The following is a 17,887-nucleotide window of genomic DNA, read 5'->3' on the forward strand; positions in this document are numbered from 1 at the left end:
TCTGAAATAAATAAATATGAAGGACCTAAAAATAAAAATAAATATATAGTGATTTTTGTTTCTGTGTTTGCAGCAATATTAGTACTTGGTAGAATTAACTAGGATTCTGACTTAGAGTTTGCAAACATGTTACTTAGTTCAGTCAGAGAAATATTTGACCAATGCTCTGAACCCTAAAGGACAGGCAAGTCTATGAACAACCCTGAAATTGAATAATTTAACATAGATATTAGTAAAACCATGTAATTAATGTAATTAGTAAAATCATCAAACACCGCCTGTACTTACCATGTTTCTGGATTGAGCTTGAGTCATGGTTGACTCCATCATAAATCTCAGCATCTTTATAACATGGTATAAATAATAACTTGGAATTTTTGGATAACAGAATATTGAGGGATCAGAGACTGAATCTGAGTAGTTTTACATACAAATCATGTGCTTTAGCATTAAGCTTTAGACTTGAACATTGGGGGCTATCTAACAAAATGAAATTCAATGGTGACAAAAGTAAGGTTCTACATTTAGTCAAGAAAAACAAAATGCACAGGTATAGTATATGTAGTACCTTGCTCAATAGTAGTAACTGTGAGAGGGATCTTGGAGTCCTAGTGGACAACCATTTAAAGATGAGCCAGCAGTGTGCAGCATCTGCCAAAAGAACCAACACAGTTCGAGGTTGCATTAACAGAGAGGTAGCATCAATATCACGTGAAATGTTATATACCAATTTTGTTGTATTTATTTTGTACAATAACAATAAAGTTTATACTTCTAGTACTGCTTTATAATGCCTACTTGGAATACTGCATCCAGTTTTGGTTGCCACAATGTAAAAAAGATGTGGAGACTCTATAAAGAGTACAGAGAAGAGGAACAAAGATGATTAGGGAACTGGAGGCTAAAACATATGAAGAAGAGCTGCAGAAACTGAGTATGTCTAGTTTAATGAAAAGAAGGAGACATGATAGCAGTGTTCCAATATCTCAGGGGATGCCACAAAAAAGAGGGAGTCAAGCTATTCTCCAAAGCACTTGAGGGCCGGACAAGAAGCAGTGGGTGGAAATTTAATCAAGATGAGAAGCAACCTAGAACTAAGGATAAATTTCCTGGCAGTTAGAACAATTAATCAGTGGAACAGCTTGCCTCCAGAAGTTGTGAATGCCTCAACACTGGAAGTTTTAAGAAGATGTTGGATAACCATTTGTCTGAAGTGGTGTAGGGTTTCCTGCCTAGGCAGGGAGGTGGGCTAGCAGGTCCCTTCCAACTCTGTTATTCTATTCTATTCTAGAATATTGACTACTATACCTAGAGTAAATGGAAAGGACAAATATACCTAGTAACTTATCTGTTCTACATGTCCTAGAACATATGATTTCCAGAATGCTTTTCTGTAATATTTTAATTTCATTAGAACAGCAATAAAAAAAAAACTATTCTTCTAAGTCCCAACCCAAACAGGAACTCTTGAAGTTTTGGAAACCGAAAACACTGACAAGAATAAGAAAGTTACAGTTTTATTAAGTCTAAGGCAGGGAATACCAAAGGGTACTCTCCTACACCTGTTTTCAGAGGTCAACTAAAATGGATCCAGATAATTAGCACTGTCAAAAAAAACCCCTCTGTATCTCTGATTTTATTTGGGCATTTTGCTCAGAATTGAAAGATTTGGACAAAATAGGAAAGAATATTATATATCTTCACTGCTTTTATTTATTTATAAAAACAATAAAGGTGATATTAAAACAAACAAATTTAGATTGGTAGGTAGTCATATACTATAGATGAAGAATTTTATAAATAACATTGCAAGAGAAGTTCAATTTTTGTCAGATTACTTCAAATGATTAAAGCAATCTTTGCTTTACTGGGAAGCAAATTGCTTAGTTTAAGAGTTAAGCTCTTTATTCAGAAAATGACATATTTTAAATGACATAATATTTTAAAATAAATCTGTTAGATAAATTCTAGCTTAGTTATATATCACCTTGTATGCTTTCTCTTCTGGGCCAGTATGGACATTTTGAGACATGGCTTTAGTTTGGGATGGAAACTGAACTGGCCTTTTCCCTTCCATATCCAATCAGTTATCCCTTGAGAGGATTTAAAACCTAGCCTGAAATATTCATAAAATACAGGGTTTTTTGCAATTATTAAACCATGTTTTTTTCCTCTCCATCTGTGGTACCACAGATATGGTATCACAGGACAGAGTTTCAGAGAATTCTAACCTCCTATATATTTTGCTGTCTTTGTAAAAGTATTAAATACACAATGGTACTATTTAAGACTTACTCTGGAACATACATCTGCTTTAAGAGGACATACACAATATATTCTAGATGTAGCATAAAACGTAAAATGTGCAGACACATTTATTTCCCATCTGTAGCATAAATCATGATATTCTGCATCAGACGGTAGGAAAGTGGAATAATTTCTACTCACTGAGTTTCCAAAACATTATGCCCGCAAGGAAAATGAAAGAGGAGATGTGGCTTTTACAACAGTGCTGGGACTTGCTCTGTCCCCAAAAAACTGTTGTCTAGACCTTCATATTCCAAATGCACAACATTCATGGACAGACAGATTTTGACATATGCTGGAGGGTAGAAAATGATAATATTTATATTCTGCTCCTTCTTGCCTTTTTTTGTCCTGTTCTTCAGTATTTATAGAGGCTCTAATGTCCTTTTTGATTTATGGTTAAGCGATGGAAAATGCAAATAAACGTGTAATTCTCAATGCTTAATTTGTTTCAATAATTGTTGAAAATTAAGGTAATTTGTGACAAGATGATTGGTAATAATACTTACATTTGTGACCAGTTGATTGGCAATAATACTAATACTTATATTTTTACTATATTGACAATGGGATAAGAAACAAGCTGGTCAAAAACATTTTATTAAAAAGATTAAATTAGAATCCACATTTTCTGCTGATTATGTTTGAGTTGCTTGAAGAATTTATGGATTATAAAGCCTCTTTAATGAGTATCTTGCTAACCCATAGTAGGAATATACTTATAGTGGACATATTGGGACAGTTGCTTGTAGTGAGAGTAATTTTTTTAAGGAAATAATGAATGACAGTGTTTGTATACTAAGCAGCTGTCTTGTATCCCTCTTTCTTATTGTATTTTCTGCCTTCAGATAAGGGTAATAATACATTTCCAACACTGAAAAATTGTTGTCAACCCAAACTTCTTTTGTAAGAATAGCATTTTGTGCTACACTTAAGGAAATAAAAATAATATAAGCTGAAGAATGCTCTAAAATTAATTACATGACACGTGGGAGCAAAGAAGATGATAGAGAGAGTCAATGAAAACATGCCTGGGCAACAGAGAGATACAAACTCATCCTATGCTAACATTTTGTGGTTATCTGGAATTTTGCAACCCAGATTAAAAAAAAAATCCATCATGAGAGGCAACCAGGGAAAATATTTAAGGATAGTAGAAAATCTTTGTATGGTTAAGATTAGTTGAGCAGGCCTAGGAAACATCTGTGTTGAACTATAAGAATATAGAAATGGAAGGGAGAGAGCCTTGAATATATGGAAGGTGAATCTGTGTTAGGTATAGTAGAGGACAGAAAAGCTATTTTAGAGATATAGAACAGAGAATCAACATTAATAGGAAACTTCTACCTTCAAAAATCAGCAACCAAGAAGTGATACTATTAGTTATGGAAGTAGAGGAGAAAATAATTAAATCCTGCCTCTTGAAAATTACAAGTTCTTAATGGCTGATATTTACATTTAAATGCTTTAGATTTCTACATGTTAGTTGCTAATGGTTGTTTCAAGTCTCTACTAAGAAAAAAAGTTACTAAAAGTGCATTCTGATTATGTGCTTCTTTTAACTATCATGTTTTGTTTTGTCAACATTTTTTATTTTCTTAAAAATTTAATTATCCAGAAAAAAATATTGATAGATCATCATAGTCATTGCAATAAATTAATACAAATCAAGGATGCATGTTACATGTAAAAAATATTTTTTGTATCTTTTTTTTATTTGGAGCTAAAGGCAGATTATAGAAAGTATAATAAAGCCAAAAATAATTCTACAAAGAAAATATAATATCTTCCTGCAGAAACAGTGGATACATTATTGTATTGGGATAAATTAAACCAGCTGAAAGGCAGTTTTCATGACTAATCTACTATCAAAGCAAAAAGACAAATCAAAGAAATTGTAGATGAGATGTTTGAATTTCAGAATGAAGAAATTAATTTATGATCAGGTTAACTATTATTATTGATTCTAAATCACCAGGCATCATATGTATATATATATATATGAAATTATACATAGGATAATTCTATGCAATTTCTTACAAGGAAATCTTATGATTTAAGATATGTTAGGATATTAAAAAAAACCTTTCTTTAACTGATTTACTGATTGGTAGCAAAATCCTAAATGTTTTATGCAATAATATCAACTGATACAGTTTTTATCTTTATGGCATTCTCAAGTTGTTATGAGAATTTTGGGTCCTGTAGTCTCAATATAATTGTAAACAACAGGCTGCAGGAAGCAACGAACCATTGTCAAAACCATCCTTTTCTCTTCCCTTCCCTCCCTCCCTATGGATAATCTTTTCTGTTATTTTAAAACTAAATTAATAGTTTTGCGCGTTGAGCGTTCTTTCCTATTGATGGGGAGGAAGGGAGAGGATGGATAGAGATCAGAAAATATGCATCCAAAAACCATTAGAAAATGAAAATAGAGAATGGATTTGATCCTACCCATTACTTAATTACACCTAACCCAAAATTAATACCTATAGATTCCGTGTGCATGCATGCATGCGTGCAGGGTTGAACAATAAATGAATAAACAAGTTGAGAATCAATTGAATTTAAATTAACCAATTGAGTTCAGTGCAGATTCTCTCAAATATTTGGTTGTATATTAAAGTTTTAGGTTAGTAAAAAAAAGTTTTTAAAATTTACTTAAATATTTACAAAACAATAATATAGCATAAATAAAAAAAACAAAATATGAGAAAAAGGAAAGGGACAGAACAATATAAAGTATTTTTAGTTTTAATTGAGATTTCTTTCATCCAAATGGTTCATTGAATCCAGATTTTCTTATAATTCAATATTGCATTGACGCAACATTTTTACATTCAATTGCTTTTCCCAAAAACAAATGAGGTAATAGTGGAGAATCCTATATAATAGGTATACATGATCTCCAGGGGTGGGTTCCAACAGCCACTCTGCCAGTTTGCTCGTGGGCTTGCATGCACAGTGCAATAAAAATTGTTCTGTGCATGCGCAGAAGCCAAAAACAAGATGGTGCCGCCTATGGCACTGCCAGGTGAACCAGTTTGAGGGTGTGGCAGGTCTGGGTCGCTGCTGGTTCCAGCCACCCAGGCCACCAAACCACTATTGGTTCGACCGAACTGGTCCAAACTGGTAGGAACCCACCACTGATGTTCTCCCCTCATTTAAAGTGTAGGCCACACATTTGTGTCTAATAAGCACACATAGCTCAGTTACGTAGACTTCTCAATTTTGTTCATCGTATATTGTCAGGATTAAAGTTTAAAACTGGTGTTTATACAAGTTTGTATAAAATAATTTGTATTCTGAGTTTATGAAACTTATAACATAGCTAGAGGTTTGAAAGAAAAACCCTGGAGATTTATTAGAATGAATGTATGAATGTTTGTCCCCTTATCCCAATAATAAAGAGAAACCCTGGGCTGTAATCTACCTTGATTTTGGTATGCATGCACATAATATTTATCATTTTAGGTTCTTTACAAGAAAAGATATAATGCTGAGAAAGGAATATCAAATTATACACAGATGAAGGATCTTCCAGATGTTAAGCATGCCATGGAAGTTAGTAAACACCAGAGTAGTGTGAGTATTTTCTCATCTTAAATAATTAGGTTCTTGTATGTATGTTAAATGAAATATTATAGTATTTTAAGGTTGATGAGTAAATAATTGTCTTTTGTGTGATTTAGCAGTGTCCTTACATTAGTAAAACACATGGATGACTTAAACACAAACCAATAATTAACAACTTGTACACAGAGGTGGAAGACTGAATAAAAAATACATTCAAGATAATGTTTACTTTATCTGAAATATTTGCAGCCATTTATTTGGTTGGAGTTCTTGTACCAATTTTACACACCAGTAAAGTTACCAGATTTATAATCTTCAAAGTTATGTGAGAGTGAGAGTGAGAGTGAGAGAAAGAAAGAAAGAAAGAAAGAAAGAAAGAAAGAAAGAAAGAAAGAAAGAGAAAGATAAGCAAGACATCTTTTTTTATCCAGCTATAGGCGAGTAGCCATAGAACCATAGAATTGAAACTGGCTAGAGAAATCCCTCTCTGTCCTCACTGTCAAGCGTTTTTACTCTTAGGATGTTTTCTTACTATTGTGTCACAATTTGTTTTGCTGTAACTTAAGATCAGCATATTGTATCATGCTCTGGCATAACAGAAAGGTCTTGGCTTTCTGTTCCATATCCCTTCATTGCTTTGAAAATTGCTATCATATTTTTCTTCTAGTCATCTTTTCGCAACATACTTAGTTTCTGTAATTTCTCTTCAAAATACTAATTTTCAGTCCCTTATCATTTTTATTGTTCTTTTTTGCATCTATTCTCAACTTTCTCTGAATCTCTTTTTAATGTGAGCAGGGATTGGACACATCACTCAGGCTGAGTGTGGCAAATATAGATTATACTATTATTTCTATGATAATCTGAAACTATATTTTGATAATCCAAATGTAGGACTAGATGTTATAGCACACCAGTTGATCTTTCAGTCTACTTTGAAGACAACCACGGTGGGATTGTACCGGTGCAGACCGGTTTTGGTGAACTGGTAGCTCCGACTATCAGCTGGGAGTGAACTGGTTCGCTCTGACTTTCAGCTGGGCCTGCCCGCTCACCCATCCCTGCACCATACTCACCCATGTTCCCTTTTCTGAAACCCATCTGATAGGCGCAGCAGAGTGGATTGCCGTAGCTCAGCTGTTTTCGTCCTTTGGAAGGTGATTTCTCTCTAAACTGCGCACAAGCACGCAATGCCAGGCGCGCACGAAGTGAACTGGTTGTTAAACTAGTAGGATCACAGCCCTGAATATGACTTAATATTATAGTATATTCATGTATATAGGTATGGTTCAAAGAGATCTTAATTTCCACCTGATGCAAATACCATGTACCCCATACTTTAGTGGCTTGCAAATAATCATTTTAGTGGTATAAGTTATTTTGTGAAATGTTTTGCTAAGGTCAATATTTTGTTATAACATTCTCACCAAAGAGGCTACTGGATCAAAACAAAAACAGGTTTAGAAGATTTGTTCTTGACAAATTGATGCTGATTTCTAATAATTGCCACTTTGCTTCCAGTATACTTAAAGATGAATTGCTTTTTGTTCTAGAATCATTCCAAGTATCACTTTCCAATTTTATTCATCTGATTCATAAGGTCATTAAGCTTTTTGAAAAAGGTTTTCCAATATGAGAAGGCAAAATTATCATTTTGTTGGCTATATTGCAATTCCAGTCAACATTCCAAATTCAGAGCTATAGTAGTAGTAGAGTAAAATTTTAGAGATAGGAATCTTATTGATTTTTTTAAAAAAATGGCCCTATCCAAACCTGCATCACAATTTTTTTTTGAAATTTAATGATGTCAGTCGTTTTGTCATGTATTACGGAAGTAGTTCAAAATTATTGTATATTGGAATGTAAGTTCTTAGTGAGACTTTTAAAAAAAATCTACTTAATTATACTAAATTTGTTTAGTCTGAAAGACTCTTAGAATAGTTCAATAACAGATCAATAATAAAAAGTTAGTGTTAATTTCCCAGGATTACAATCTAAAAAGTAGCATGCAAGATGAAAAATAATAGGTGCGAAAACAAAAAGAAAAACTTTCAGACAATTTTAATTGTATGTGCATTTTATAATGATGAAATAAAATTAAGATATAATGCTATATAATACAGTGAATAGAATCCTTAGCCTACTGAAAACAAAATGACAAGTTAAATACAGAAGAAGTTAAGTCATATTGATTCTGTGAAGATTGCATTTAAAACATTTAGTAAAAATGCATTAGGTTGGGAAGTTAGGATGACTTTTTTCCCCTATTTATCAGTAGAACAGGATGGTATAGTAATAATATAATACACATAGTCTTCAGCTTATAACAGTTCACTTAGTTACCTTTTGAAGTTTCAAAAGCATTGAAAAAAGTGACTTATGACCATTTCTCACACATGACCATTGCAGCATTCCCATGATCGCATGATTTATATTTGTAGCTTGACAACTGACTCACATTTATGACTGTTGCAGTGTCCTGGGGTGATGTGACCATCTTTTGCAACCTCTGACAAGCAAACTCTGGGAAGCCATATTCACATAATAACTATATTTTAATTTAACAATTGCTGTGATTCACTTAACAAATGTGGCAAGAAAAGTTGTAAAATGGGGCAAAATTCAATTAACACATTTCTCATTTAGCAACATAAATTTTGGGCTCAATTGTGGTCATAAATTGAGGATCCTGCTAAATCAATTCAGCATAAATCAGTGTAGAACCTACATGTACTGAGATTATTGAACTATTCGTTCATTATTAAAATAAGACTTATATTTTATAATCAAATATCAGTTGAAGAATTCTTTTTCCCAAAAGAGACTATCATTTTATGAAAATATCCATTTATTCCTGCATTTCATTTCTGAGGTACATCATCACCATTTCCAGAGTCATGTGGAACATGGTATAAAATTTTGTTACACGTAAATACTGAATAATGCCTAAGTATTAGAATTTAGTGATGAACTATGACAAATCTGAAATTAGTCAAATATAGTTTTGACTGCCAGGAGTAGACGATTTTAATCAATGCACCATAGTCACCTGAAAAACCATTTCTCAATATTAAATTAGCATTCTCAAATCTAAATTAGCAATAGCAATAACACTTAGACTTATACATCGCTTCACAGTGCTTTGCAGTCCTCTCTAAGCAGTCTACAGAACCAGCATCTTGCCCCCAACAATCTGTGTTCTCATTTTACCAATTTCGGAAGGAGGGAAGATCTCAACCTTGAGCGGGTGAGGAATGAACTCCTGGCAGTGAGCTGAATTAACCCCCAATACTGCATTCTAACCAGTGAGCCACCATGCTCCTAAATTATATATATTTCATGAAAAGAAAGCTTCATGAAGTGGTCCATATTTTTCCTTCCGAATAGACACATAGAAGTACTATGCTGTTCATACTGAGAGAAGTACTAAAGAATTGCTTAGGTACCGTATTTTTTGGACTATAAGACACTCCGGACTATAAGATGCATCTAGCTTTGGGGAAGAAAACAAGAAAAAAAATCTGTCTCTGCCTCCCAGAAATTTCCCTCCTTGTAGCAAACAGCTTCAGCATAGACTGATTTAGTACAAGCAGCTGATTGGTGGTTGGATCTGCCTCCCAGAATATCACCTACCAGCTATTCCAAGCTGAGGGGATCGCCGTCCATCAGCGCCACCACCTATCGCCGCCTCTGCGTGCCCCACTTTTGGCCTCCATGCACCCCATGTTTGGAACGGGCTGAAAACAGGATGAATGGAGGCAGAAATTGGGGCTCACGGAGGCGGTGATCCCCACATCCTAGAACACTGATAGGTGATATTCTGGCAGGCAGATTCAACTGCCAATCACCTGCTCATGCTAATCAGGCTGTGCTGAAGCTGACCAGGCTGTTTGCTCTTTGGTGTAAGGAAGCAAATTGCTGGGAGGAGGAGACCGAAGGGTGGGAGCCAGAGTGTGGGCGGGGCTTTGACAACATTTGCTCTATAAGATGCACAGACATTTCCATGCACTTTTGGGTGGTAGAAAGTACATCTTATACACTGAAAAATGCGATATTTTCAAGTTGCTGAAAAATGTTCTGATCATGTTTCTTGAATATGTGAAAAACCAATATTGAACAAGAGGTTTTTAAACAGTCTGAAGTTTGAAGAAATGAAACCAATTGCTGACAGAATTGCAGATACTTTTAAAGCAATATGACAGCCAATAGCCTAGAGTATATGGATTATACTCTAGGCTTGGGTTAAGAAATCTGTCACCCTCTAGATATCAGATTTCAAATCTCATCATGTCCTTTCAACGTGACAAATAGCCAAAAATGAAAAGGGTTGTAGTTCAATGACATCTGAAGAGCGAGTCCTGCTTTAGTCACTGTCTCAAATAAGAGTTATAGATTAAGAGTAGGAGATAAAACAAGGATGTAAGGCAGTGGTGGGTTCTGGATCCTGTTGCAACTGGTATGCTGCAATGGGGCCCGGTATCCACCATGTGAACGCGCGCAGCATGCACGCAGTGCATGCATGCATACTTACGGCCCACGATACTCCAGCTGCTTGGTGGAGCATCGCACATGCGCTGTATGCTCCAGACGGGTGCACAAGAGCCTCGATTGGTTTAAATAGCAGTAAGGAGAGTGGGCGGGCGGGCGGGCCTTCCGGAGCACCCTACCAGAATGGTACCTGGTCGTATCCCACCACTGATGTGAGGATTTCAAAAGGCAGGAGAAAATAATGGAAAAGAAAATAGAAAAGGGAAAAGAAGGTAGTCAGGCATTATCTATGTCTGGAATACAGTGAGAAAAAGATAGAGCTGGAAGAGGAGGTAGGGAGTAAGTTAGAGAAATACCTACAGAAGGCTATGAAGAAGTAGCACTAATACTTAAAAAAAGCTAGAATGAAAGTTGTCTAGCTTCAGAGGAATCTTATTGAACAAAGCTTCCCTTAGTTTAGCTGTGATTTTATTAAAAGAACCCATGCAAAAAAACTCGAGACTTAAGAATTCAACACAACAGAGGTGGGTTCCTATTTGTTTGGCCGAGTATGTAGTAACTCGGCTGCCCATGCACCTGAACCAATTCTATTGTTGGTGGCGCCATCTTGATTTTTGCTTCTGCACATGTGCAGAACAATCGCCATTGACAAAATGTATTCCCCCCCTTCTAACGTTCTGCGCATATGCAGACTTTTTTAGGTGTAAATGCGCACGCATGCGGAGCAAAGTCTTTTGTGTGCCGAACTGGCAGTAATGCTGGTGACAACACATCCCTGCAACACACCCTTCCTTCTTTCTTCACTGATATGCAACTCTAATCAAGGGGATGAAAGAGGAAACCTGGGCAGAAAAGCATTAAATAGGAGCTTTCTTTACCTATTTCCTCTTTCCTTCAGAAGAAATTAGGGAGAGTGTCCAGGGAGAGTCTCTATTACCTATGTGATCAACTGATTGTTGTCATCGTCTAATGTTTATATAGATTTTCTTAATGATGATCTGTCCGTAATCTGGACCTTGATGTTTTTCAAAGTTGCACCCATTGCCACTATAATTTAGTGCATTCATCTTGCTGCTAGTCATCCTTTTCGTCTCTTTCATTTCAGCTTTCCCATCATTAAAGCCTTCCCCAGAGAGCTGGTTGCTCACATAATGTGTCTGAAGCAGAGTAATATGGGAATGGTTATTTATGCCCCAAAAGAAAACTCTAAATTGATTTCTTTAATGATCCTTTTTTTGAGTGTCCACATTATTCTTAGAATCTTCTCCAACCCCAAATTTAAAAACTCTTTCTATCTTGCTTCACCATATTCCAAATTTCACTTCCATAGAGAGTCATTAGGACTATCATTGCCTGCTTAGTTCTGATCTTTGTAGGTACAGATACATGACACAACCTGAGTATCTTTTCCAAGGTCTTTGTGGCGATGGAGTATTAGTCTGCAGCGTAATTACTGCCTGCCTGTTGATGGCTAATCCTAAAAGGTAAAAACTATCCATTTCTTCAATATCTTCATTGTAAGTACTAAGACTGGTTATTGTACCTCTTTCTATTTAAAGTTAGTTCCATTTTTTTCACTGTGCATCTTGACTTTTTTTACTAGATCTTGCAAATCTTTTGCATTTTCAGTTATCAAAGGGATGTCACCAGCAAAATAAGGTTATTGATGTTTCTTTCTCGAATTTTAAGTCTACACTCATCTTCTAATGCAGTTTTCTTTAATATAAATACTTAGCATCTATGTTCAATAAATAAGGAAAGAGTATGCAATTTGCCTCTCTGCTTTGCCAACTTAGAACCAGTCTATTTCATCATGTTGTATCTGTGATTTGGCTTTCTTTATGTGGCTATATAGAGGTTTCTCCAAAGGACAATAAGTTGTTTTAAGATCCCCATATTTCTAAGCATGTTCCAAAACCCAACATGGTCTGCATGATCAAAGCCTTTCCATAAACGGTGAAACATATAGTGACTTGTTTTTGGCTTTTTCGATTATCCGGTCTTCATCAGCAATAACATCTTGTATTCTTTGACCTTTTCTAAAGCTACAGTATCTTGAATACTTGGTATCTCTGTTTCCATATAGGATTATATGTCAATGATGGCTAACTTTTTTCCCATCTTGTGCCAAAAGTGGTGGGAGTGCAGGGGGGGGGTTTGTGTGTGGGCGTGCCCACACCCATAATGCTATGTGTGTGACTCCCTGTGTGCATGAGACCCCCCCACATGCATGCACGTGCGACCCTGCCCTCCCCCCACTTTTGGTGTGTGATGGACCCATTTTTTGTCTTCCCCAGGCTGCAGAGGATTTCTAGGAGTCTGGGGAGGGTGAAAACAGCCTCCCCTGCGCCCCCCCGCAGGCCCTCCAGAGGCTTCAGGAGGCTTCCCTGAAACCTCCGGAACGCAAAAACCGCGCCTACGTGCAAACTGGAAGTTTGGGAACAGACTTCCGGTTTGCCTGTAGGGCTGTTTTTCGCCCTCCAGAGGCTTCAGGAGGCTTCCTTAAAGCCTCTGGAGGGCAAAAAACGGCCCTTCTGGAAGTGACTTCCAGACAATTACTTATCAGACAATTAGGCCATGGAACCAGAATTGCTGATGGTGATTCTGAAGCTGCATTACCTTCACACTCAATGGATGGATCAGTGCATGTATTTTAGAGCCTAGTTTTAGTCATGCCATGAATTGCAACTCATAGCAAGCAATGAAAATGCACAACATGATATTAACAAAGAGTATGAGCTTGATTGCTTAGCAAGATACATATCTTTTATTTCTTGGCAGTTTTTCCCATACAATATGCAAACATTTTTGTACCATGTTTTAAGTGGATAAGAAGATGGCACTGTTCACAGTGGGCCAAAATATTTAGTAACAGCATGTTGTTGTTCTGACTGAACCTTGTGATATTTACTGAGTGACTGGAAAAGCCATTCGATTTGTCAATCTTTATTTTGTTCCATGTTCTCCATGTTTTCAATGAGGTATAGCAAAGTACAAACTATGGAAGATATTTTTAAAAAATATGTCTCTTTCCAACATAAATATATCTTCACTCATGTGCCGGAAGACTAATAATTCACAGGTAGAATATTGAACTAGATTGTGTATTAAATCTGATGAAATAACAACTGTATGAATTTTCCACCCTCTTGTCTCTATGAAATTAACCACACTACTTTATTTCAATTACTGAATAGTAATTTATAATAAATAAAAGTAACCTGTTACTATTTTATTTAGATTACAGATAAATAGTAATTGGCCATGGGTGAACCATTAGAAAAATATTTGCTGCAGATTTTACCATAAGATTGACACTTATCAATTTATCAATCCGTAAGATTTACCATAAGATTGACATTTACCTCTAGGTCTGCACCTGATTGTTTCAGTCTTAACTGAAGTCCAGATATTAGATTTTAATTTACAATTTATATGGAAGATGAATATCCTTCAAGAGCTCTGTTCCTGCTTCCCTTATGGTATTGATTTCATCTCATCAAAATTTGTGAACTATTATTCCAGGGTGTAAGACCAACTTTGGGATTCATTCTAGCAAATTACTTTAATACACCTGTAGTGGATGGGACACTATTTATTTAATAAATAATGCCATTATTTTAATCTTATTTCGTATTTTTAAACTTCAGAATTTAACAGTTCATGAATGCAACAATTGCTTTTCCCCCTAAAGTCATTGGACACTGTAATTCTCTACTTTTCTTTCAAAGAAGCTTTATTTATGAGATCTTCTTAACAGAGGAGATATATTATTGTTAATATTTAATTTTGTGCTGAGTTAGTTCATTAAAGTAGCTGCATTTTGTCCAGAACTTGTGCAGAAGTAGAATGATTAGCAAAGAATTTCTATCCTGGTCATTGCATGAAATCTAAACAACTTCTTCAAAATCATTTATTAAAATATACACAGTCCTAATACAAATTAATATAGTTTAGAGATAGATAATATACTTGTTGAAGTAGCTTCTTTGCATCTAATAACACAGTTGTTTCTATGTGTGAGTGCAGATTAAAACAAAATAAAATAAATGAAATACATGCAGCATGGTTATCAAATTAATTAAATAAAACTAATAGAAATAGATGCTAAATAAGAAGAGAATCTGTTTTTTACTGAAAATGTTGGGAAGCACCTAGCCTAGTAGGAAGGGAGGATGAAGCACAGACTTAGTCTAGAGTCACTGTGTAACTGTAAAAGGGCCAGAACTGAATTCATTGGAACCTTATTTAATTGTGCCAAGGGAGACGGGGGAGATTCTTGTACTATAGGTGGAACAAAGTATTTAGCTTGAACGTCACACATATGGGTCTGGTTGATTTCATTTGATAGAAAAGTATCCATCTTTTTCTAGTACTGAAGTGGCAGTGATAATGAAGTGGCAGGTAATTCTTGAGTCTTGTTCTCACTAAGGCCTTGTCTAGTTATTAAGCTATTACAGAGTGAAGAGGCATGCAAAAGAAATATTTTAAAATTCTTACATGCAATACATGCACAGCATTAAGATAGCACTCCCACCTTGAAGTATGCCTAGAAACCTGAAGCTAAGACAAATTAGCTGTTTTAGAATTATAATAAAATGATATTTTCTATCATCTCAAACAACAATGCATTCTAATGTGTTTAATATACAGCATTTTCATCTTTTTTAAAAAAATAGATATATTATTTTACTATATATATATCATTTATTTATCCTATCATTGCAAAATATAATAATGTTAATAAGCATTTTATCCTAGTATATTATTATGTTTCTAGTAGAACTCGCTATCACAAGGCATTCATAATATTTTATTTTTACAGGTTTCATATAAAAAACATCTCCAGGATATTCACAAATTTACTGAAATTTCCAATAGACCGGATATAATGATGGCAACAAAGCTAACAAAGATAATAAGCAATGTATGACATTTCTTACAATTTTTTTTGAAAAGACACAGTTATCACATTTGCATTTTGGTATAGATTAACTATGGTAATTGTACTTAGTAACTGAAACTTTAAGCTTGCATTCGGATTAATGATGATAATGATGTGAAAGTGAACTAATATCAGTAATGTATTCTATTTTAGACACTCTAAGTATTTGTTCCAAAATATCTTTCCTTCTTGATATTACCTTTAAAATAGTAAACTTCCAATATTTGAATAATGTTTTACACAGTTATATGTCTGACAAGAAAACATTTATTAATACAGAACACTGAATATTGCTCCTTATTACCTTTAATATATTTGTTTAATTGACCGTTAAAAAATATGTTAATAATTTCCTAAATTTTCTTACAGTTTCATTCATTGACTCAATCTATCTTAGGTTTTAAGGATATATGTTTATATAAATATACAACTGATTAACATAGTATCGGACAGTCATTAATTCTGCCAGATCTTGTTTGTGTTTTTAATATTGTACTAGAATTTGTAATGCAATTTATTAGAAATGTTTTTCTTCCATAAAAGATATTTCTTTATGAGTGACTTCCGGTTCCGGCGGCTATGGCAACGGGCAAGCCTTTGCCCGCTCCCGCTCTCCCGGTGGGCTTCCCCTGCTTCTGGGGGGGCACAGGACGCCCCGGAGAGGCGTCCTGCCGAGGGAGCGGCTCGCGGAGGGCCCTGGCATCGGCAGCGGCTGGTGGGGGCTTCTCTGCTTCACTCTAGGCACCGGGGAGCAGTTTCGGAGGGCGCGCATGCATCTCGCTCCATGCCGATCGGACAACGTACTTTTGAAGGAAGCAGCGGCAGTATGGTGAGAGGCTTCCTTTCTTCATTCCCTTTCTTTTGAATTGATGGACTTTTCAGCTTTTTTAAAAGTTAAACTTTCGGATTCTTGCTGGAGGTGCAGCTAGAGGGAGGGGGATTTCCCCCCCCCTTGGACAAGCGGCTTGAGAAGATTTTGCTTTCGCCCCCAGGGGAAGGAGGAGGGGGGAGAGCCAACTAACGATGCCTCACCCCTGTAAAAGTGACTTTCATTGGATTTAGTTCCAGAACTTATGGGTGAACTGAGAATTTTCTGAACTTTTAAAACTTTGTTATGCCTCTGAGCCCAAAGCTGGCAGGGCAAGATGGCACACTTCCGTTGTCTTCATGAACTGTGAAACCTGACTCCACCTTTAAATTCAGGCTTCCGGTCTTTGTCTCCGTGTCACCCAGAGGAATCTCTTGTGGATTGCTATTTCCTGAACCCTCTGGAGAGAAAATTTTTCTCTATTGCTAGACTGACTAAAGAAACTCCCAGCTGCTTGGATCTTCTGCCTCCTGAACTCATCTGCCTGCTCTACCTCTTCAGCTGTCCAGTCTCTACACTGACTGATCTCTCTGCTTTATAAACTATGTCTCCAAAAAGACCACCACCTGGAAAACCTGGCTTTGCTACCTCTGCACCGACATCTGCAACATCCAGTCCTGCCACACAGTCAAAGATTACAGAACTGATGCAACCTAAGAGTACAGAGATGGATTTGCAACAAATGCTTCAGCAACTCATACAGGGCCAGGAAGAAATTAAGAAACAATTAAAGGAAATGAAGGAAGAAATTAAAGAGAATCAAGTCCAAATTTATAAGAACTCACAGAGACTGGACCTTGTGGAGGGTGGGGTGGCGGAGGCGAGGGGGGGGGGGGGTAGAAGCTTTGCAGAAGGGTAACAAAGAACTTGATATCCAACAAATGAAAACAGAATTTGAGAGAATGTCCTTTTATCTTAGATTTCAAAATGTTATAGAAGCAGATGGGGAAAACATAAGGGACATCATGACTAATATCTTAGCTGAATATATACACAAAGATAAACAACAGATGGAATGGGAGATAGACCTGGTCTATAGAGTGAACTCAGCATATGCCAGAACACACAATGTACCCAGGGAGGTCCATATCAAATTTCTTAGGAAAAGCACAAGAGACATAATTCTGGGTGTACAAAGGGGGCAAGCATTGACATATCACGACAGGGAGATAACCATCTTGAAGCAGATCCCCAAAAAAATTAGGGAGAAAAGGAAAAATTATTCGCAATTGGCGAATAAATTATACCAGAAAGGGGTGTGGTTTAGATGGTTGATGCCTGAAGGGATGCTGATATTCTGGGAGGAGACAAGAATCAGAATCAATACACCCATAGAGGCTCAGGCCTTTATGGAAAAAAATAAAGCGAACCTAGAAAAAACAGAAGACTCTTCAATGGTCACACAGGACATGGAAGGGGCCAGAGCTCTGCCAGCGGGGGGAGAAGGGGCAACACTAAGAAAGCTCAGATCACAAAAATGAATAAGAAAATCACATTGTTATAAACAGACCGAAAGTAATAATGGAATTATATCTAGACTATATATCATAATATATAAGCTGATTGAAAACTTTTTATAGAATTAATATGCTGATTTTATACGATTTTGTATTAATGTTTTATACATAGAAGTATCTTATGAGTTTGGAGGGAGGGGGCGTCTGCCATACTTGCAACTGCCAAAATTTGTATACCATTCCACC

At 36.0% G+C, this 17,887-nt stretch overlaps 1 protein-coding gene across 8 annotated transcripts in view; it reads left to right on the top strand.

Moving 5' to 3' along the window:
* Window positions 1-17,887, top strand: part of NEBL (nebulette) — a 182,281-nt gene that overhangs the window by 113,807 nt on the left and 50,587 nt on the right. For 4 of the 8 annotated variants that reach the window (XM_081971688.1, XM_081971689.1, XM_081971691.1 and 1 more), the window contains 2 exons: window positions 5,782-5,892; window positions 15,197-15,298. The exons of 3 other annotated variants lie outside the window; for them this stretch is intronic. In XM_081971688.1, coding sequence (XP_081827814.1) covers window positions 5,782-5,892; window positions 15,197-15,298 — 213 coding nt within the window. The remainder of the gene's footprint in view (window positions 1-5,781; window positions 5,893-15,196; window positions 15,299-17,887) is intronic. One more of the 8 variants, XM_081971692.1, reaches the window with a different exon arrangement.

Source organism: Natrix helvetica (genome assembly GCF_964273705.1).
Source record: "Natrix helvetica genome assembly, chromosome: Z".
Taxonomy (NCBI): Eukaryota; Metazoa; Chordata; class Lepidosauria; order Squamata; family Natricidae; genus Natrix; species Natrix helvetica.